The sequence below is a fragment of the Mesitornis unicolor genome, unplaced genomic scaffold (assembly GCF_000695765.1).
Source record: "Mesitornis unicolor isolate BGI_N332 unplaced genomic scaffold, ASM69576v1 scaffold2524, whole genome shotgun sequence".
Lineage (NCBI taxonomy): Eukaryota > Metazoa > Chordata > Aves > Mesitornithiformes > Mesitornithidae > Mesitornis > Mesitornis unicolor.
The window spans coordinates 108,038-130,229 of NW_010177837.1; the positions used below are offsets into that span (position 1 = coordinate 108,038).

General features: G+C 34.2%; 1 protein-coding gene across 1 annotated transcript in view; it reads left to right on the forward strand.

Moving 5' to 3' along the window:
- The window catches only part of NBEA (neurobeachin), a gene marked incomplete at its 3' end in the record, with an annotated part of 92,578 nt that extends 75,275 nt beyond the window's left edge, over positions 1 to 17,303 (forward strand). Inside the window, exons 24-30 of the mRNA XM_010182231.1 lie at positions 1,364 to 1,517; positions 8,655 to 8,663; positions 11,087 to 11,267; positions 12,434 to 12,564; positions 13,827 to 13,934; positions 15,633 to 15,801; positions 17,208 to 17,303. Coding sequence (XP_010180533.1) covers positions 1,364 to 1,517; positions 8,655 to 8,663; positions 11,087 to 11,267; positions 12,434 to 12,564; positions 13,827 to 13,934; positions 15,633 to 15,801; positions 17,208 to 17,303 — 848 coding nt within the window. The remainder of the gene's footprint in view (positions 1 to 1,363; positions 1,518 to 8,654; positions 8,664 to 11,086; positions 11,268 to 12,433; positions 12,565 to 13,826; positions 13,935 to 15,632; positions 15,802 to 17,207) is intronic.
- Between the last annotated feature and the right edge of the window lie 4,889 nt (positions 17,304 to 22,192).

The window sequence follows — 22,192 nt, forward strand, 5'->3', positions numbered from 1 at the left end:
TAGCTGAAGTGCCCTTGTGTACCTTTTATCTTCTCTTTTCACCCTTCCCCAGCCTTGAACAGCTCTATTTCACAAGTAACAGTTTCTGTTTTCTTGAGAGATTGTACAACTCATACATACCTAACTAAACCGAGCCGCTCTTTCAGCTTATGTTTAACTTTAGAATCTGCTGCTTCTGTTTCAAACTCGAGGAAGACCTGTGTGTCTGCTAATGGCCACTTTTTTCAATTCATCAGTCGAAAGAGAGCCTTTCTACCTGAAAACCTTATAAATAAAAACTCTTTAACATTTTCTAAGGAATCACTCTTTCGAGTTGACAATGCTTTCTGCATGCTACCTCCTGATTGTAGTTAGTCTTGGTGGTTATGCTATAATTTTTGACACCAATGTCAATTCCTAGATTTTCTGTATACTTTAACAGAGATACTCAATAACTTATTATCAGAGCCCTTAGGTAGAACAGATGGTATTGAATCTAATTTCCAGGACAGAATAGTTCATTTTCAGAAAACCTGAGCATAGTTATATTCAAGGGTCAATTTTCATTGAATTTATTTCCAGTTTTGTGAACTGTTCTGTAATAGTCACTAGAAAACAGACAATTTTGATAATTTTTTTTGGCCAAATATGTGGGAGGAATTTAGTACTTCATGTTTAGGTAATGCCTGGAGATTAAAGTTCAGTTTCTATATTTTCAATTGAAGACTTTTCTTTTTGTTTGTTGGCTGGCAACAATGTTGTTTTGGGAAAAGAACATACTTCTAGATGGAGTATTCATCAATATTTTCACACAGTATTTTATATTTTTGGGGAGTGATTGTTTCATGGGACAATTTCGCATGAATTTGGAGTTACTGAAATTTCAACTAACCTTACTATTGCTAATGTTAAATGTTATATTATTTAATAAAGTTAATGTTCAATCAAGGTATCACCATGTTATGAAGTTTCTCCTTTAAAACACCAGCAGGCATTATCATTAGATGTTATCAAGGCTGCTTCAAATGGCACTGGTGGAGTATGGTGAACTCTTACTATTAAACAATAACTTTCATGCTGAAGAAACAACCCCGCTGCTTTCAGCAGAACTGCCTGTGAAGTTCTGGTTGATGGGAATGACAGGTTACAAGCTGTTCTCAACTGGGTATCTGAAACTAATCCTGGTGTGAAAATAGATAGCAATCAATTTGTTCATTAGACCAGGCCTGTTCAAATTTTTAGACAATTAACATGCAAAGTTTTGTAGACAAGATTTTACCTTTATATCAAAGAAACATTCACAGTCTGGTTGCAGAGAATAAATTAATCTAAACTTTTCTTTTAACTGTTTGGTTTTAATCCATCCTTTCTTCTGTTCTTGCAGTCACTCCACAAAGTCTGTGATGGACTTTGTCAATAGCAATGAAAATATTATTTTTGTACACAACACAATACACCTCATTTCCCAGATGGTAGACAATATTATTATTGCTTGTGGAGGAATTTTACCATTGCTGTCAGCAGCCACATCCCCAACTGTAAGTACAATATTTCCACCTAGTGGTCATATTAGAAATTGTTTTTGCTAACACAAACCACTATTTGCAGCTGACTTTTGTTCTTTAAAGAATTCTGTCCCCTCTCTGCTAATTCCTTTCAAAAATTTTAATTTATAATCGAAACTTTTAAGCTTTGATAGACAGAATTTTTATCATATTTTGCATTTCAAATGCTAATTTTATTAGAAAAGAAGTACTAAGTAAGAATAATACTTCATAGATATTTAATATATCATTTGAAAGAGAAGACCATTAGGATCATGGTTACAAATCGTGATTACTGTAACAGGGTTACATGCTTTATGATGGCTAGTCATTGATATTCAGAAATCTATTTTGCATCACCACCATTTTTTTGCATGCCAAATGTTACCAGAAGCCATCCCCTCACTACTCTGTTTACTTCTTCCTTCAGTAGATCCTGAAACTTGGCATTTAGGTTTGGGTTTTCTTAACTCTTGTGTTGAAATAAGCTGAATATTTTTATCCACTCTGATGTTCTTAGTATGCTGTAATTTCTTAGGCGCTCACAGTTCAGGCAGGCAGAGTAGACTGCCGGAATGCTTCACAAAAAGGGAGAAGTATTCTGTAAATATTGCATTATTGTCAATAGTAATTACAGTATTTTAACATGATGCCTTTTCTGTGCATATAACATATGGAACTATTTCTTTCATTCTAAATGTTTTATCTTGTACCTCCTATAAGCATCTGCAGTTAGTATAGTTCTTTGAAATGGGAAAATTGAGGCTGAGATGGGACTAAGAGGCTCCTCTGAAGTAATGTGGCCAGTAGGCATTGAAGGCTACAAATGTAGTTTGGCAGTAAAAGCTCAACTCCTTGTTCTAGCCATTCAGCAACTCAGATTATTTTACTTTGCTTTTACTATTTCTTCTTAGCTAGGGAAAAGAAAATGGTTTTGCATGATTTTGTCTGAAAGGTATGAATGCATGGACTAGCAATTGGCTAAACAATAATATGACTTTCAGCCAGGCAACTAATGGTTAAATGCTATGTCTAAATATTTTCCCTGTTAACTGGGAAAGTATTTGCTATAAACAAAAGTGCAAGACTCACAGGAAACACTTTAGTTGCCTGTGGTCACAAGAATGACATCAGGGTTGCTGAATAAAAGATTTTGCAAGTGCTTCATTGTAAGTATTGAAAAGTATGAGAGTGTACACCTAGCCATCTTGAGATGCAGTCTTTAGATAAAAGGACATTGGGAGATATTTTTTTAAAGAAGCCTTTTAGTCAGCATTTGAAAATGAAGATGTTTATATAAAAATATAAAACAGGCACAGCTTTAATTAGGCTGCAGTTCCATTGAACGGACTTGATGCTTTTTGGCTCATCCTGGTTTATGACACTGCAGAGCCATTCTATAGAATAACAATTTTGCAGTTCACTGTATCCCTCTGTTCTGGATACTAAGTATATATGCGTGTGTATAGATACATAGCTGATACAGCTTTAAAAATTACACATCCGTGTGTTAAAATATGGTGTGTTGACACTGCCTTGGTACAATAGCAGTGATGGAGAAGAGAAGGCTCTGGGAGGACCTTGTTGCAGTCTTCCAGTTCCTGAAGGGGTCCTACAGGAAGGCTGGAGAGGGACCTTTTACAAGGGCATGTAGTGATAGAACGAGGGGGAATGGTTTTAAACTGGAAGAGGGTAGATTTAGACTAGATGTTAGGAAGAAATTCTTTACTGTGAGGGTGATGAGACACTGGCACAGGTTGCCCAGGGAAGTTGCGGATGGGTCCTCCCTGGGAGTGTTCAAGGCCAGGCTGGACAGGGCTTTGGGCAACCTGGTCTGGTGGGAGGTGTCCCTGCCCATGGCAAGGGGGTTGGACTGGATGAGCTTTAAGGTCCCTTCCAACCTAAACCATTCTGTGATTCTATGATTCTATGATTTTGATGCATTGATATAAAAGACTACATTTTCAAATTTGTGTATTATGCATGCATTTCTCCACTACATGAGGACTGTGTGTATTACTTAAATGCTCAATTTTGCCATCTGTTTAGGATAATTAAATGAAAATAAAATGTGAAATAAGCTAATTTGATGAAAGATCAGTAGCTGTCTTCAAACTGAATTAATCCTATATTTAAAAAAAAAAAGTATTTATTTCGTCCCAGATGTACAGGGAGGGTGGGGAGAAGTAATTGATAAAATAACAATTTAAATTCACTTGGAAATAACTGTTACTGTCTAGATGATGATTTCATAATCACTTCCACCTACCAGAGAGCTTATTCCCTTCCATTCAACTCCATTCCTGTTCCATTATTGCCCGCCCATAAATATTAGCAGAAAGGTGGATTTGTTCATCATTCTTACAGATACAAAAAGTCCAGCACATCTTTCCTCCTTCTTAAAGAAGGTGTTTTCTTCATTATTGTTCTAGAACACAGTTATGAAGGGACCAGATACCCTTCTGAGCATCAGACCACTTCTGAATATCCATCATATGATGAAGGAAAAGAAGTGCTGAACTGGTTCTCAGACATCTAGTACTTTTGCATCCTTGAACTGATGTGGAGAAAGTGGTTGAACTGCTGGTTAGGAGTATATTTCTTAGTGCTGAAAGAGCAAAGTAGTCCAGTGCTTACAGTCTGTTAGAAGAGACTTTGTCTCACTCTCCTCCTTCCAAGAGCTGCTAATTGGAAGAAAGAAGAGGTCTGAAAATGGAAGATTTATGTGACATCTTCACTGCATAAAAACACTTATGGCAGGCCTTCTAGTGACAGTCTCTGCCAGAGTAACTCGCAAGGGAAGAGAAACCCAATATGCTTTCTCCCTCGCTGACTCAGTGAATCACAGACTGTCTGAGGGAAGAGACCTCTCGAGGTCACCTGGTCCAACCCCCTGCTCAAGCAGGGCCACCTAGAGCCAGTTTCCCAGGACTGTGTTCTGGGCTTTTGAATATCATCAAGGGTGGAGAGTCCACCACCTCCCTGGGCAGCCTGTGTTAATGCTCAGTCACCGTAACAGTGTAAAAGTGTTTCGTGATTTTCAGATGGGACCTGTTATGTTGTAGTTAATGACATTAATGAATGTTTTTTTCCCACAAGATATACAGTTCAAATTCCCTCCCAACCTCAACCATTCTGTGATTCTGTGTGATTTGTGATTCTGTAATTTAAACTGGGCATGGTAATAGAAGTCCAGTCAAGTGCACTACTCTTATAAAAGCTAGCTATTTGCAGTTTACATAAACTGCCTTACTGGGTCAGCCCAAAGGCCTGGTTGGTTTAGCCTCCAATAGTGACTGCAGCTTACATCAAAATTCAGAAGTCTGAGCAGACATATTGATTGGTCTTAAGAGACTTCGTTTCAGCATTTAGGATATTAGCATCTAGAGAGGGTGTCCAGGCTGTCATGTTTAATAACTACTGAGGAATTTATCCTTCTAGACTTTATCTAACCTTTTTTGAAGCTACTTACTCTTTTAGCCTCCACAATAACCTATGGCATTGGGTCTGACGAAGTCATTATATAACCTTTGAAACACTTGTCTTTGTTTTGTTCTTTATTTGTTGGTTTTTTTTAAGCCTGCTGAGATGACTATGTACCTTGCTGTTTATGCTATGAAAGGAGGGGTTAATCATGTCTTTATTCATCTCCATATCATTTATGATTTTGTAGTATCTCCATATTTGTAGTATCTCCATATCATTTATGATTTTGAGTCATATCTTCTGGTGAGCCTGTTTGAATCCATAGAGTCTTCATCTTCTTTAGTCTGTCTGTCTTTGGAAGCCTCTGATCCTCTGTATCTTTATTCTCTGGAGCTTTTTGGGCGTGTCAAAACCCTCACATTCTGTAGATCCTGTAGAATACATATATTCAGTTTATCAACAAAAATGAGCTCATTTTACTTTATTTCTTCCTTTTTAACTTTCATGAAAGGTAGCTCTCAAATATTCCCACTTTTATATTCCTTTTTGTGCCCATATTGAAATTTTAAAGTAGTAGTTCTTCCTTATTTCCTCCTAGTGTGTTGTATTTTTGGCATAGGACATGTAATTTACATCTACTTGTAAAGATTAATTTAATTTTTGGTCTGGATTAATGAAATATGAGAGCAAAAAGGCTACAGGACAGACAGTAAAGGTCATTCCACCCTTTTGCTTCAGGGTGATAAAACAGCATGGATCTCAGGAAGTGAACAGGGTAAATTCAGGTATCCACTTAAGTCCTTAAATGTGGACAAGATTTATACCCAATGGAGATCTACTTAATAGAAGCAAATAATTCAGTTATCTCTGGTGCAGACTTTTAGTGGCTGATCAGCCCTGTAGCATCCATCAACTGCAGTGAATCCAGCCTCCTTTTATGAGGCAGCTTACTTGTTTTCTAATAGAGAAGATCACAGACAGAAACATGTAGTTCCTTTATCAGTATCACCTATCTACAGTTCCTTGACTTCAGTGTGTCGCTCACTCTGAGTTCAAGCAAGATCTCATCCTGGGCTGCTGGTTCCTGAACAGTCCTAAATGTCTGTTACAAAACGCTCTTCTTAACAACCTGCTATGGAGTTAGTTTTTAGTACATGTGTCCCATTTCCTTTCACTTTTTTTAAAGGCTTTTCACCTGTTTCTCATTAGTAGAATAGATAATTAATATTGGATGCTTGAATTAATTCAGGCTATATATAAAAAAGAATCAAGAGATAGATTTAGCAAAATTACTTTCAAAATACTGGAGAAATAGCAGAATTTTTTTTTTTCGTGTAACAGATTCTGTATTGTGTTCCCTCCCTTGCTGAAAAAATAGTATTGTCACAGTTTCTTTAAAAAGATGAACAATAGGAGAATTTCCCATTTCAAAAAGACTTTTTCCTTTGCATAGTTTGGAGTTGTAGTGAAATGGCAATTCTTCTGGACTGGGTGGAAAATTACTCCATGATCCCTTGTCTGCTGTAGAACATGCAATCTTATGGAATTTCCTCACTGTTGAATTCTCGTAATAGAAATCTGTCTTTTGGCTTGCTTTTTTTTTTAATCCAGATTAAGATGAACTGAGTAGTGCTGTCTTTAAATATAAACAGGAAGAAGACAAAAAAAAAGCATTATCTGTAAAAACAAACCACTCACAAATCTGTGAGTGACTCAGGCGTAGAGTAAAAGTTTTATATTTGTATTGAATACTTGGGGGGGTTTACTGTAATTCACAGTAATTTCTTTTCACATGTTTTAGTATTTCCCTTGATTTCAATTCTATACCACCTCTGTCTCAGGGTCTGTACAAGGACTTGCTTCGAATGCTGATGTTTTTAAAGGGTTGACAATTGTATATGTGAAACGATTTGAAGTGGAAGCAAATACTAACCAAAAAATATAGCCAGATTTGTTGTTTTACAATATAAGCTGGAGTGTGTTCCACTGTTGATTCTGATGTATTGCTAATTAAATTGGGAGATATTAGATAACTCTGCCAATATTAAAAGGAGGTCATAATTTATAAAATAATGATTTCCTTTTGTTTTTCTTTCTGTGAGGTAGGTCTTTGAGGTTTGGATTTTTATAATTACAACTGTAAGGAAGACATTTTTAAGATCATGTACAAGAGTGAAAAATAGCTTTTTTGGGGAGCTGTAAGGAAAAAGGCTTGCAGAAGGTGCTTTCATTTATGTAGCAGCTCATTGCCAGAAAAAACACTTTGTGTACAAGCTAGGAACTTGAAGTAATCTTTACTTACCACAATGGTAGCAACTGTGACAATGACTTGAAGACATTGAGTAAGGCAAGAGAAATTTCAGAGTTGAAATATATGTGACAATTAAGAGCAGATTTTCAGACCCCTTGCAACTGGTTTGTTTTACCAGTTGGTCTATGAAGTCTGTAGTTCTAATTCTTTTTTACAGTGTTTAAAACAGCAGGTCTCAAATTGTGATCTGAGTGCTGCTGATTTTATATAAGCAGCTGTCTACAAAACCCAATTAAACATTCAAAGACAACATTATTAGGTCTGAGGATTAAAACCCAAGATGTGATATTTTGGTGTATGTCCTGTGTACAGTGTTAGCATTATCATGTTCATGACTGACGTGATGCCAGAGGTGCTGTGTGATCTACAATTTTGAGAAACAACAGGGGTGCACTGATGTAAAAATTGTCAGCTAGTAGAAAATTGCCATAGGTTAATCGAGGTGCATTAGCTACAAAAGAAGAAGATTCATTTAAAAGTTTGTTGGACGTGGTATTTTCTGTGCCAAAAGGAAAGAAAGTTTCTTTTTCTTTATGTTAGATTAGGTTTTACCACTATTTAAATGACAAAAATACTGACATACTCTTGAAAATTCAGTTTCTTTCTCTTTTTAAAACATAACCAGTGAAAACTTAAGGATTAGCTTCTAGCCTATTGTGATAAGAGAGAAACTGCTTCTACCTAAAATTAAAACATAAAAATTTAACACTGCTGTTTAATTGTGAACATTGAAATTTAAAGACTGACTTAGTCTCAGGGGCTTAATGAGTCTTTAATTTTCTTTACAGTGGCTCATAAAGCATTCAGATATCCAGTATGATATTAATTTAGATTGAAGAAATCACACTGAAATGTAATATATATAATGAGCTATGTGCTGCTTCAATGGAAGGAGCATTACGCATGAAGAACCAGTTTGCTTTTTGTGATTTACGTTTGTTTTGTCAAAGCATTTTAAACATATTTGCCTCCTCATACAAAGATTAACTACTTTATTACATTTCAGTTGAATGACTTGTTGTAAAACACTCCTTTTGTTTCTACATAATCAGTGAAAACATTACTTTGGTTTACATTGCTTCATAAAATTGCTGTATGTACTATATAAAAGATGTACATTGGTTTGGAATAATCAGTTTTTACATGAACTCTATAATAAGGCAAGATTTACAGTTTTCCTTTCCTTATGCATAGCTATCCCTTAGAAGTCTTTATTTTCAAGTGTTCATGCTGAGCTGAAATGTTTTGCTGTTCTAATTATAAATTTAAAAAATTTATAATTCCAATATACTAATTTGTTTCAATTTTGCATTGTATTTTTAGTTGACTTAAATAATTTTCTTTTTTCTTTTATTGTTGTGATCTGTTGTCTGTTTTGTCTGTTGCATGTCCAGGGTTCTAAGGTTAGTATTGCTGCTGTAAGTTTCAGTTTTTGCATTTTTAAAAATATCTTATTTTTGATCATTTAATATTTTGGCTTTTTTATAATTATTTTCTGATATCATATAGTAAGATGTGAATAGGAATATATTTAGTGTAATTATTAACTTCGTCTTGCATGTTTTCCTTGAGTAACTTAATGCATTAAGTGTGATGCTTACTGTTAGCTACTGGACTGAATGTAGGCCAGTCCGTGAGTTAAATTATAAATGTGGTTGTCAATGGAAAACCTCTTTAGGCCTTGAACATGTTAATTGTATGGGAGACCTGTTGCTGCTCTTCAAGTACGCTGAGTAGTCATAAAATGGTGGTCATTTCACTTTTTAAAAAGTTTTTGAGCTACACCTATCTAAAATGTTGCTCATACCTGAAGGCAGCTTGAGCAATGGAGCTTATTTGAAACACTGTTAGAATATCAATGTGCTGTATTTTACAGGTAGAACTCATGGTAAGTTTTGCTTTAAGAAAACTGTCAGTCTTCTTTTTTCTTCCATCCAGACAAATTTTAGGGAGATTTGAAAAAAATATTATTTTTTTTTCAATAGGAAGTTTCCAAAAATCTTGGCAAAATATACTAAGATTTTATATAAAATGAATTTATTACATAACTTGCAAAAAAAAATAGATATACTGAGTAAAGACTATGATTGATGCAGTACAGTTGAAGCTTGAGAAAACTCAACAACAGTCAGTTGACTGCTAGCAAGCCTGATGTTATTTCAAGCATAAGTTCAAAGTTCAAGTTTCTGTAACCACCTATGAGTTTTTCTAGCAGACTGTTATGGCTATAGATTTTTGCAAATCTATTTTCTTTGGTTGAGTGCTTTCAAAAATGATGTTCCAATCTGTTGTAAAAAAACCCCAGCAACTTATTTTTTCCAAAAAATGAAACAGCGCACGCTAAGCAGGGAAGACCTGGCTAAAGAAGATAGGCTGGAAATAGTTCTGAGAGTTGTCATTTTACCGTTTGCCTGATATTATTGGGCAGATCAGACAGATGACAGACTTTCTCAAATCACTCATGGAATGACATGTTACATCCCTAAGAAAAATTAAATGAAGTGGTATCTATCATTGTGGTGACACATGCCACATTATATCCTTCATATTTCAGAACAGTTGTTCCCTTAGTACTGTTTGGCATGATTTGCACTTTTATAATTTTTGGTGTAAGTGACTCATGAGTGAGAATACTAATTTTTTTAGAAGTATGGGAATTAAATAATTTTTATTTTTCTGTATTTCTTTTTCTTTGGAAGGAAATGACCTTAACAGAGCATAATATGGTTCTACTTTTTTAATAGCTACTTCTAAGCAAATTAATAAAATTAAACAAACACAATAGAAGTAATACTTTTGAAAGTGTCCAAACTCTGCGTTCAGAAAAGCCTTGCGATCTGAAATTTTGTTGACAATCAATAGGAATCAGCCATCCATAAAGGATTTTAAAAACAGCATTTAGACATACAAATGTGGACACAGTGAAGTACTAAATCCCATTTTCAATTTTGCCTATCTCCAGGGGCAAAAGAGTTTAACCATATATTTATTTTTTAATTAAACTTACTATTTAATCACTTATATTGGCACAGTTAGATACCTGAATGCATTTGAAAAACATGACTCTGGACATCTAAGTATCTTTTTGGAGAAAAAACGTGCCCCCTTGTTCAGTAATATTGAGCTCATACAACATTTTTCTGTGGATCGCCATTAAGGAGAGTCCAACAGTCCATTAGGAAAGGAATGACCATTCTCTGGGAATGTGAGCTACACGCCATACAACTTCTCATGTTTTCACTCCCCTCTGCTGCTGTTATGAGGGAGTAAGGGTGCTCTCTTCTGGTCTCCAGGAGTATTGGACTCTGTCAGGTTCCTTTATGGTATAAGCATTTCCAGGGTGAATCAATTAATGGAAATGGGGCAAAACTGCCCAGTTTTTCGCACTCCACTCCTCACAGTCACTTGTTTCTCTAAAGGAACATAAACGCTATACAGACAGTAATTACATTCATTTGTTACCTGCCAGTTTGCTTATCCTATGGAAGAATGTAAGGGTACATTGCACTCTTACCGTGCACCTATATTGTGCATTTTTTTACTATCTGGCCACATTTAGTCTTTATGTAATTGCTAATAACTTTCTCATTTATATTAGAATTTTTCTTGTCTATTACAGCATGTAAATGTAAATAATTTTCTCACTCTTCATGCTGTCTTACTTTGAATTTCACTCAGTTTTTGTTAATGGTAGTAGTAGGAGGCTTTTAAATAACTTTTCAATGCATTTGTCATTAAGTATAACAATTTAGTCTTGTGTGTGTATGTGCTGTCTTTATGTTTCAGTTATATTCAAACTGTTTAATTCAATTATCTCCTTTTAAAGACTGAATTGGAAAATATTGAAGTTACACAAGGAATGTCAGCAGAGACAGCAGTAACTTTTCTCAGCCGTCTGATGGCAATGGTTGATGTGCTAGTATTTGCCAGTTCTCTAAATTTCAGTGAGATTGAAGCTGAAAAAAACATGTCTTCTGGAGGTCTAATGCGGCAGTGCCTAAGGCTTGGTAAGTCGGCAGACAGTATGTATTAAATAATTACTTACAGATCAATGAGCTACAGATGGATCAAATAGTGACACATAAAGGAAAGGGCTTGTACTGACTATGATGTGACAGAATAAAAATCCCATTTATTATTGATTTGATACAGTTTTAAGGTTGATTCAATTTAGGCACAAGAATAAGTTAAAATGACATGTCTTTCTTCTGAATTTTAAGTTGTATATATTTTGGGAGAGTGAAAATATTAAATATAAGTAAATAGAGATTTTTTTTCTTAGAACTTCTTTGCTACCTGCATGTTGCATGTTCCCTTATCCAAGTCTCCATGGATTTGGAAGACTAGTTATGGGCTATGTAAGATTAAAAGCATGGGATGCATGTGTGAACTCTGTAGACCTTAATATATGTTGCAACAATCTGGCACATCTCTTAACTATTTACTATTTGTTGTATACTGTTACTATAAATTAGGAAATTTAAAAAATTATTAATAATTCAAACTATTCGATGCAAATTACATCACTTTATCTTTGTGAGCATTAAATTTTGACTGTCATCTTGCATGTTGCTGTTTTGCTAATGTCGTATCCTTTTTCATCTCTCAAATGATGAATAATTTTTGTACTCCAATTTTGTCCTGTTATTATTCATACCACTTATTATGTCACTGATAATTATACTGCTCTTGGTATAAAACTTGGGCTTTATTCTCATTGATCACTTTTCATCAAATTCTAAATTACTGCCTACTATTTTTATTCTATTCTAGCTGTACATAAGTACTTTCAGATTTTAAGTGTTTATAAATGATCCATTACATATGAGAGCACCAACTCAAGAACTAATAACTTTCCAATTTTAGTATAGTGATCTAGCAGTTATATAAAACATATAGTTATTCAACTACAGAGTGGAATTAATAAGTCACCATAATGCTTTCTTCGTACCAACAGTCTAATGTGAGAGCTATGTTGCACTTTTTATTTGGATGTCGTTACTGACATGTAATATATTAATGTATAATATACTATATACAATATACTATATAATATGATAAATATACTGATATCAAACACAGACTATACCAAACTAGATACACAGAATTGATGTTTTGAACATAAGAATGAGAAAATATTCTAATATGTAGCATTTTCATAACTTCTTTTTAGTTTGTTGCGTGGCTGTGAGAAACTGCTTAGAATGTCGGCAAAGGCAGAGAGAGAGAGTGAACAAGACGTCATTAATCAGCAGTAAAACTCAAGATGCTCTTCAGAGCGTAACTGCAGCAGCAGCAACAAAGGTAACCCGGTCTTCAGTTTCCATCAGCAATGACAAGTCTGAACCACTGCTATATAGGATCAGAAAATAACTCTAACTGACTTCTCAAATATTTGGCAAAAGCTTAGGCTTTTTCTGCTACCTGGTTTAAAGTAAAAGTGCATGAGAGGATTTATCTGAAACAAGAAAATGTTAATGCAGTAGTATGACTGGAGCAATTTAAAACAGCTTTTTCACTCTTTCTCGGACTACTTCAAAGAGCAAGTCCCCTTACTCACATCTGTCACGTATACCTGCATGGCTTTTTTAATCTGTCAGGGCACTTGCAGTTTTGATGAAAACCTGAAATCACATCTTTATTGGTGGAACACCTGAGTTCTGGTAACTTCAACAGATGTTTGCATGTATATTAGACATCAGTATTTTCGATCTGATTTTACGATTGAAACTTGTTTAATATTCAGTTACAGCTTAGTTTTTCAAGTTTCATTTTTAACTTGTTCACAGCTTTAAGACTTCGGGAGTCCTGGAACTAAAATCTCAAAAGAATTTTGCACAACCCATGACTAAAATACACCACTTTGTATGACATAAAGAATTCAATTTTTTGCTACTGTATTTTCTCTGCTAAATGCAGTTGTTTATCTTCTCTTAAGACTTTTTCTGATAGCATTAAAAAATCAGCTCCTTTTGCAATATTATTTCATTAAATCTCACAAAAAAACATTACATTTCTCCACGTTATTACATTCAGTGCAAAGGAAATCAGTATACGGAGACTTTTAGGTGTTTAGGCATCATTTGTAATCCATTGTAATTTTGTAAAGGAAGACTCTATGCTTTTGTAATAATAGCAGTTATTTTGTGAATTGTCTGCAATAATTCTCAATAAAATGAACATAAACTGACTTTTAAAAATATTTCTGCTTGTCATTTTTAAATTTAACACATATATTAGAAATAATTTATTGTACTGCTATGAAACAACTGTAAACTGAAGTAACCTTTTGTGTGCAAATTATCTTATCTCTGGGAAGAGATACAGTTGTTCTGAGGTAGTGGTAACGTGTAACAATTTATATCTGAATAGTTACTATTAAGACAATAAATCAAAACATTGCTTTATTTCTAGAACTTTTGTCTGTGTATTATGTTGAAAGTATACTGGTAGTAAAAAAGCATCTAAGATTGATGCAATATCTAAAACAGGTGTCCAATTAAGTTTCTAACAGAAATTCATTTATATTTGGGAGGGAAAAAATTCTCACTGCTTTTTATTTTTAGACTCCCCTTGAAAATGTCCCTGGCAATCTTTCTCCTATAAAAGACCCTGATAGGCTTCTTCAGGATGTTGATATTAATCGTCTACGAGCAGTTGTTTTTCGTGATGTGGTGAGTAATATGTGCTGTAATTCTTTCTTCTACAAAGTCATCACTTACATTTTGAAAGAGATTTTGATTGTACCAGAATTAAAAATATCTCTCATGTGTTGCACTTTGTATATTATCTGCAAACCATCTGCTTGTGGGTTTGTGACTCCCAGCCACTTTCTGCACTTTCAAATCATACTGGTAAGCTCTTTGAGATTAGTAGCTGTGTGTAATAGTCAGACTTGATCTTATACTAGCCAAATAAACACAGCCATAAAAAATCAGTTATGACCTATGTTTATTAAAACTGTATTACTAAACATGAACATCTATTTGTCCACCAGAGTAGGGGGAAAAATTATTATATGTATTACAGAACTGCAGCAAATTGATTTATAAAGACAATTTTTACTTCTTCTAGACATATATATACTATATAAAAATATATATATAAAAATATTATTCGAATTTGTCTGCATCTGTTTTTAGCATAAAACTGTGTCACGATGTATTTGGTTTTGAAAGTAGTACAAAAGGAGCTGTTATTATTTATACACAAATAGATATGTTATGTTTAAGTTCGAGTGGCTTGAAGTGAAGACTGATGTTAGAAATAGCTTTAAAAAGAAGAAAGTAGAACTTGACACAAAAAAAATAATCTGTCAGGATGACCTGATCATCTTGAAAGGGCAAGGTCTAATTTGGGTGGAGATCTTCTGCCTCCTACTCTAAACTAGAGGAGAGGGAATAGGGCAAATACCGTTTATGGCATTTCTATGAAAGAACTTAATAAGAGGATTTCTAGTTATTTTAAGAATTGCAAAGACATGCAACCGAATTAAATTACACCCAGAAAACATGGAAAGCAAGCACTGGATTTGTCATAGAAAATGCATGCTTGTGGAACTGAGATAAGGTGAAACCACTAGAGGAGTAGATAGAGACTAAAGTCTTAATTCTACCATGGTTTTACACCATAATAACAATAATAATAGTAATAAAAAAGACATTTCAGTTGAACTACAGCAGCTTAAGCTCAATCATGATGTTATCTGAGCTATAGATGGTAGTTGCCATAGAATAGCAGGCTACGTGGTTTGGGACTAAAAGAAGATAGAAAAGTTGTTTTGGTTCTGGCATTTGCTTAAATCAAGAGTCCTGGAAAACTAGGATTGCTGCTGACAATCTTGATGAAGGAGAAGTCAGGATGCATGAGCTGGGATTTACTGCTGTAAGAAAAACAATGGTCATATCTCTCCTGCTTTTTCATGTTAACAGAAGCCTGCTCATGCATCCAGTGTTACCTGGAAAAGCATCAGCCAGTTTAGTTTTCCCTCTCAGCAGTAGGACCCCTTACCTGCTTGTGGCAAGAGCTTTCAGGCTTTCCATGAGGCAGTAAAAGTCAGGTTCTCCTGCTGTTGGGAAGCCCTGAAAACACTCTCAGAGCAGTCAGGCCTCTGTTCTGAACAGCCCATTGACTCTGCAGTCCCAGAGATTTCTGTAGCTGCCAAATTACCTGTAAAAATCATATTGAATACATGCTGTGTGCATAGTACTCCACTGAAAATCCGTTAGATCTTCTACATAATCCATTTGCTACTATGCTAACAGATACAGTGTTTCAGAAAGGTATGATTTATTAAGCCTTGTGATGATCTTGTATGGAAATTCTATGGAAATGTCCAATATTATAGACCTATTCCTTTTTCTCCAACACAGGATGACAGCAAACAGGCTCAGTTCTTAGCTTTGGCAGTAGTCTACTTTATTTCTGTTCTCATGGTCTCCAAATACCGCGATATACTAGAGCCACAACGAGAAACTGCAAGGTCTGGGAGCCAGGCAGGTAGAAATATCAGACAAGAAATAAATTCACCAACAAGTACAGGTACATTTGTTTTCTTCAAATGTTATTTCTTTTTTTTTTTAAGAATTTTAATTATTTTTCTACAAAGTATTTTTAGTGATTAGCTTAAGATCCTAATAGGAATTTACTTGCTAGTTACTTTCTCTATAACCGTTCAGTTCTTTAACATACATTGACAGATTTCAGTTATTCTCTATATTTGCTTATAGGGTATAACTAATTCTTATTTAAATATTGCTTTTTTATTCTTTTTTTTCTTTAATTTGAAAATAATTGAAAAGAAACAGGGTGCCTGTTGGAGTTAAAGCTGTAAAGTACAAGATAGTTGATGAGCACAACTTCCTGAATCTGTTATTTGTTAAGAAGAACAGATATCTTTAACTCTATACCATGAAGTGTATAAACAGCAAACAAAGCTCTTTGCCCATGTGAACTCTTTTTGTTTGAGTGAGGAGGTTTGTGGAAGGGTAGTGGTAGAGGACTGAGTATTTCTTGGAGTCCTGCTGTGTTGATGCCTGAAATTAAAAGCCTATGGAAAGAATATAATAAGAAGAAAACTTTTGTATTGCCTTCTTTGACTGAACTGTTCATGATTTTTAGTAGTAGTGGTGCTTTTTACCAGCATGCATTCTTCAGTCTGAGAGGGAGGGAGTCTGTTAGCTGTCAGAATCCATCAGAAATTAGGAATCCAAACTTTGCTCCACATTGTTTCAAATATTTTACACTGTCAGTTCAGTAGGTTTTTTCAAGTCTGATTGGATCAGTTATAACTGTATCTTCTGTGTTAAAAGAGCTGAAAACAGTAACTGAATTGGTTCATGAAACTTTATGTATGTTTTTCTTGTGTAGATTTTTAATTACTTTTTTAATGGAGTTTCTAGTTTTTATTCTTCATAGGATTTATCTTCCAGTTTGTGTCATATTTACATTTAGTCATTACTTTCTGATTCATCATGATGTTTTAATTTTACTACTTATACATAATTTTTAAAGTCCATGTGCTTGTAGGCTGTCCATTTTAAATATGCTACATGAACGTGATCAGTTATAAGAAAACTTTTTATTTTTTTGTGCCTTCCTAGTTACATGTTATGGTTCTGCACAAAGAAAATTAGTTTCAGTGAACTATTTAATCCATGATTGTCTTGCCTGTGTGTGTGTGTGTATATATATATCTATATCTATCTATATCTATCTGTGTCTCTTTTTCCCCATGAATGTTGCTTTTGAAGTGCCCAAATAATAGGTATGCTGTTTCCTATCTCTTGATACAAAACTTGTTTTCTTCCTTTAGAAATGCATTTTTTGTTGATAATACCATATTTGCATGTTTCAATGAGATAGGATATCTGTCATGGATCCACAGTGGACCAGGCCACACATGAATATTAGCTGGCTCACATTTGATTCCATGATTTTCTCCACAGTTGTGGTCATACCATCTATCCCTCACCCAAGTTTGAACCATGGATTCCTTGCCAAGTTAATTCCTGAGCAGAGCTTTGCCCACTCATTTTACAAAGGTAATATTAACATCATCTCCTAACCTGTTTGGGTGTTCTTATTTAATGTAATGTAATTCAAGAACTCACTGTGATGTAATTGCTGATAAATAAGTATACGCCTCAGGTTACATGGAGATCAGACCTGATGATACCTTTAAAACTTTAACTTCCTGCCTATATTTCTCTAGGAAATCTCTTGCCCACTTCTACTACCATTAATTAACTTTACTTATTGTGAAATAAAATAAAATAAAATTTTAAAAGCATTCAAGAGAAGGGAATGGATGTGGAAAATTTTAAGTGTTTTTGGTTTGTGGTTTTTCTGCTACAATACTAAGTCCATAAAAATAAAACCAGACCTATTTTAAAAATATTACATACCACATAAAGAATGTAGTACTTTTGTACTATTCCCTTCCCCCATAGCTTTTCCTGTTCTTTTGCCTTCCTTTCTCACTTTTCTTCTTGCCTTCTTGATGGTATGTAAACCTCTGATATTGTATGTATTGTGAATTATTTTATGCCTGTTAGTTAATGTGCTGTGCTGTGCTTTTCTTGAAGGAAACCGCTTTTGTGACCAGAGCAACTATTATATGTTTTGGGCCTGGTTTGTTTTGTTTGTTCATTTGTTTAAAAGGATACTGTATAATGTAGGGAATATCTTTTTCCGATGTCATTACTTGAAAAAGAGCAAAGTTTGTATGTATATTTTCCCATTTCTTTACATGCACTGTGCTGCAAATACAGAAATGTAAAATACATTAAAAATTTTAATCTGATGAAACTGTCCTTGATGTAATTTTGAAAAATCTCAACAGTTAAAAACATTGATTTATAAAAAGCCTGAGAGATTTTAAATTGCATCATTTTTATAAAGAACAGAAACAGTTAACTTTGTACTTTAGTAACAATGCAACTTATGTTTATCATATGCTGTTCTGGGAGCATTGTGTTAAAATGCTCATCATATCAACCTAAATTATCACTATGTTAATCTGGCATTTCTTAAACCTTCGTGTGTGCATGTATGTATATTATAAATTGGTTTAAATTCTAACAGCTAGTAGCAAGGGTTTGTGATTTTGATTAATGAAACAATTGTCTGCCACAGAAAGAAAAAAAAATATTTTGAAATTATTCAATTTGCTGATGTAATATTCAATGTTGTGACATAGTTGCTGATTTAATCCATCATTGATATAAAAAAATAATTTGCTCTTAGTTCAGGAAAGTATTACAGTGCTATGTGCCATTACAGAATAAACCCCTAAAATCTAATTAAATATCACTTTCATTTTTTTTTTTTATTTTTGGATTGCATTTAGAGCCCATTTCTGCATATCAAGTGTAGGATACATTCTTTTTAACCACCTTTGCTTGAAAATTGGGATTAGTTAGTCTGCCTCAAAACACAGTCATTTAAACACATTTTAATTTTCATTAAACTTAATAAAATAAAAATAAGTTATAAGATATACATGACATTATATTGCTACTTGTACAAAGCTTGACATTTGATATAATGGGTGGCAAAAGAAGGGAAAAAACAAATAGTTTTTCTTCTTAACCATATATAGTAAGTGAATAAAATACATGTAATGAAAGTAGACAAAAAAGTTTAAAAAGAAGTAGAAGCAGCCATACAAACTCACCAAAATATTTCAGCTTAAGCATTTTTTAAAAATTGTGCCATCTATAATACCTGATTTACGTTGAGTTCAAGTGAAATACAGGGGTTTTTTAAATAGTTCAGCAGAGCTATAGTTGAAGTCTGATCAGGTTGCAAAAGAAAAGTGTTTTAGCTTTAGAAACATATTATTCAACACAGGAAGTATTCTCTGTAGCTAGTTATTTTATTTGTAAATATCATGACATCCTTCAGGTTTTTAACTCTGTGAAGCCTCAGCCTCTTACACATAACTGCTTCACCTGTTAGAGAAGAAAAAAGTTTCTGCATTTTATATTCTGAAGCCAGTTCCTCAGTTTTGAACAACATTAGCAGGAAGTGAAATGAAGAAAAAATGCCAACACTGTCAGAAAAGGCTAAAAGTCAGAACTTATTTTGTCTTTTCAAGAATTTTTTGTTCCAGTGGGCTAGGCCAATTGATTCCTCTTCAGTGATCTGACATGCTTTCAGATATTGGCAGCAAGCATGTAATATTTGAATATTATTTTATATTTTAATGTGTTTTAACATATTATAGAGTGGTGTATTGTTGCAATTAAGAGAAAATATGTATTTTAAAGCAAAATTCTATTTATTAAAAAAATTGATAAAAATTCAGTTGTCACATGGAAGTAAAGTCTCTCTGTTATTCATTCCACATGACACTAAATGGATGCAAAGGATTTGTTTTTTGTCAGTCTAATTCAATACAGCAAATTGTATTATTATTGTTAGAACTGTACAAGACTTCTTTGGGATAGATTTCTATGAATTAAGGGAGAAAATCTGTCAGGGAAAGGGTAAAATAGGTGTAGGTAGATTACCAGTATTTAAGTAAGATACTAATTTTGCTCTTAGTGATATTTCTTTTTTTCCTTTTTTTTTTTAATACATGAGGCAATATCTTTATTTGAAATATATTTAAGGCAGTGTGGGACCGTGCTTGTCTCAAGGCACATTACAGTATGTGATTGGTGTATGCTTCTAAAGAGCAGATGTGTATCTATCTGTAGATTTACTCCTTGTTGTAGGTTTGTCTCAAATGCCTGAGTTTCTCCTACTAGTTTCTGATAACTTTAAAGGGTCTGCAGTACTTCCAGAATAGTCTATGCTTAGTCAGACAAAGCAGAACTTGCAAAGTGAAAAGAAAGCTCCTTCTCTGTTCAGTCTATGTCATATATAGTGTTACTGTATTTATTATCACAGTCTCAAGGAAAATATCAGATAAGAACTATTCTCTTGCATTGCAAGGATGTCTGAGAAACACAGTCCTACAAAAGTGAAGATTGCCAGAGCTGCTTCTTTCTATTCACAGTACCAAAGAATTAGAATTAGTTAAGACTTTGGGGATGTCAAACGTCTCAGTTTCTCTGCATTTGTGAAGATTTTAACATGGAGACTTTAAACCAGGAGTTATTTAAATGCAAGAGCCTGTCAAGTGGTCTAAAAAGTTGCCTGGCCTTCAGACCTTTTGGTTCATCAGATTTCTTCAACTGACTGTGATGAAGATAAGTTCCTCAATGTAATTGAAATATGAAGGTGTAGTAAAGATTGAAATAGCCTTAAAAACAACTTTTCCAGAATGGGAAAGTTGTTTTCACCTGACTAGTCAAAGATAATTTAAACATTCTTTATCATTCTCACTGTCTCTCTGACTGTGGTTGTTGCAGTATGGCCAAAAGTTCTGTGCTAGATTTTTCAGTTTCTATCTCGAAATCATCAGTCACAGGTGATTTGTACTTTCTGGAAAATATCAGTAATGAATCAATGTCTGAGCAAGTCATCCCAGTCTCCCTTTATAATAGAAGGTGAGAAGTTAGGGCACATTTAGAGTACAATTCATCTGGCCTGCTTTAGATATCTACTTAAAAGAGAGATAAATTGGGCACTAGAAATTCCTAACTTTTTCCTTTAACTATAGATGTCATTGTAGACCTCTGTCTTGGTCAGGTTAATCCTGGCTCTTTTGACTAGGCTTAACTGAACTCCAGACACAAAACTTGTTTTATGACAAAAGCCAATATGAAATTCTTTGATCTCAAGCACTTCATCCAGTCTAATGACATTGTGTGCATTAGAAATATCCCTTTCCCATAGCTAGCTATAATTGGTTACATATATGTTCATAGATACATATTCTTCTTTATTAGTATTACATGTATATGGTTTGAAAGTAGGAACTATGTATCCATCTCATTCATTCATGGCTAGACTTCTTTCTAAACAATTACAAAATGTATTCAACCTAATGATCAGAAGGCTTGTTCCATTTCTACCTGACATCTAATAAATCTCAGCAATGCACATCATTGTCCTTCCAATAGCCTCTTATTTGTTTTCCACATGTCTAACAGAGTGTAGTGCAACTGATCTGCACCTTTCTCCATTGAAAAGTATTTTTGAATACTGATTTGTTTCATTGTATGGTTGAGGATTTTCAGTTTTGTTCTTTTTTTTTTTGTCTTAGAAGTATTCCAATCCCCTTTTTTGCCTGCTGAGGGCTTGAGATCCTCAAAAGAGGCTATTCCTTGCAGTCTGATGTACTAGCAAACCCCGTTATACAAAGCTTTGATTTTCATTTTCAGCAGCAACTTTCACAAAGATCTTGCATGAAAAATCCTAGCTCTGTTGTATTTAGTAGAGAAGCGGCGCTAAAGCTTAATCTCTACTCCTGGTGATGAGGATTGATTTAAAGTCATTTGAAAAACTTCATTTCAAATTCAAAAGGATGAAGATAATCCTGGTAAGCAAAGCTACTTTCTGTGGAGGGCCAGATGTTTTATTTTGCAAACAAATACACAAAATTAATCTTAACATCAGAGGAAGTTCAGATCTCTGTGGAAGGGCTATCAATACTCTTGCAAGTCTTCTGACTTAATGGCACATTTTGAAAGTCCATCTGAGCAGTGGAACTTGCTAGTTACCACAGCCATTGTAGGATAAAATTGTGATAGTCAAGACATCATTAGTGGTCCTTATTCTGGTCAGCAAGAACTACCCTTGTAAGCTGAGCATAAAATTCTGAAATTTGTATTTCTGGAATGGCAGCAATTGAAATAGCTTAGAAAGTAATGTTTTGTTCTCCACTGATTTCTCTGGTAAGAAAGAGGTCTTTTCTCAAAATTGGTATGAAAATATTTCCATTGTATCTGGAAGGTGTGGAAGTTGAGACTCAAAAACTGAGAGTAGCCCTTTCTCTTACGAGGTAGAGGGTAATCAGTACATATTCTGAAAGCAGAAA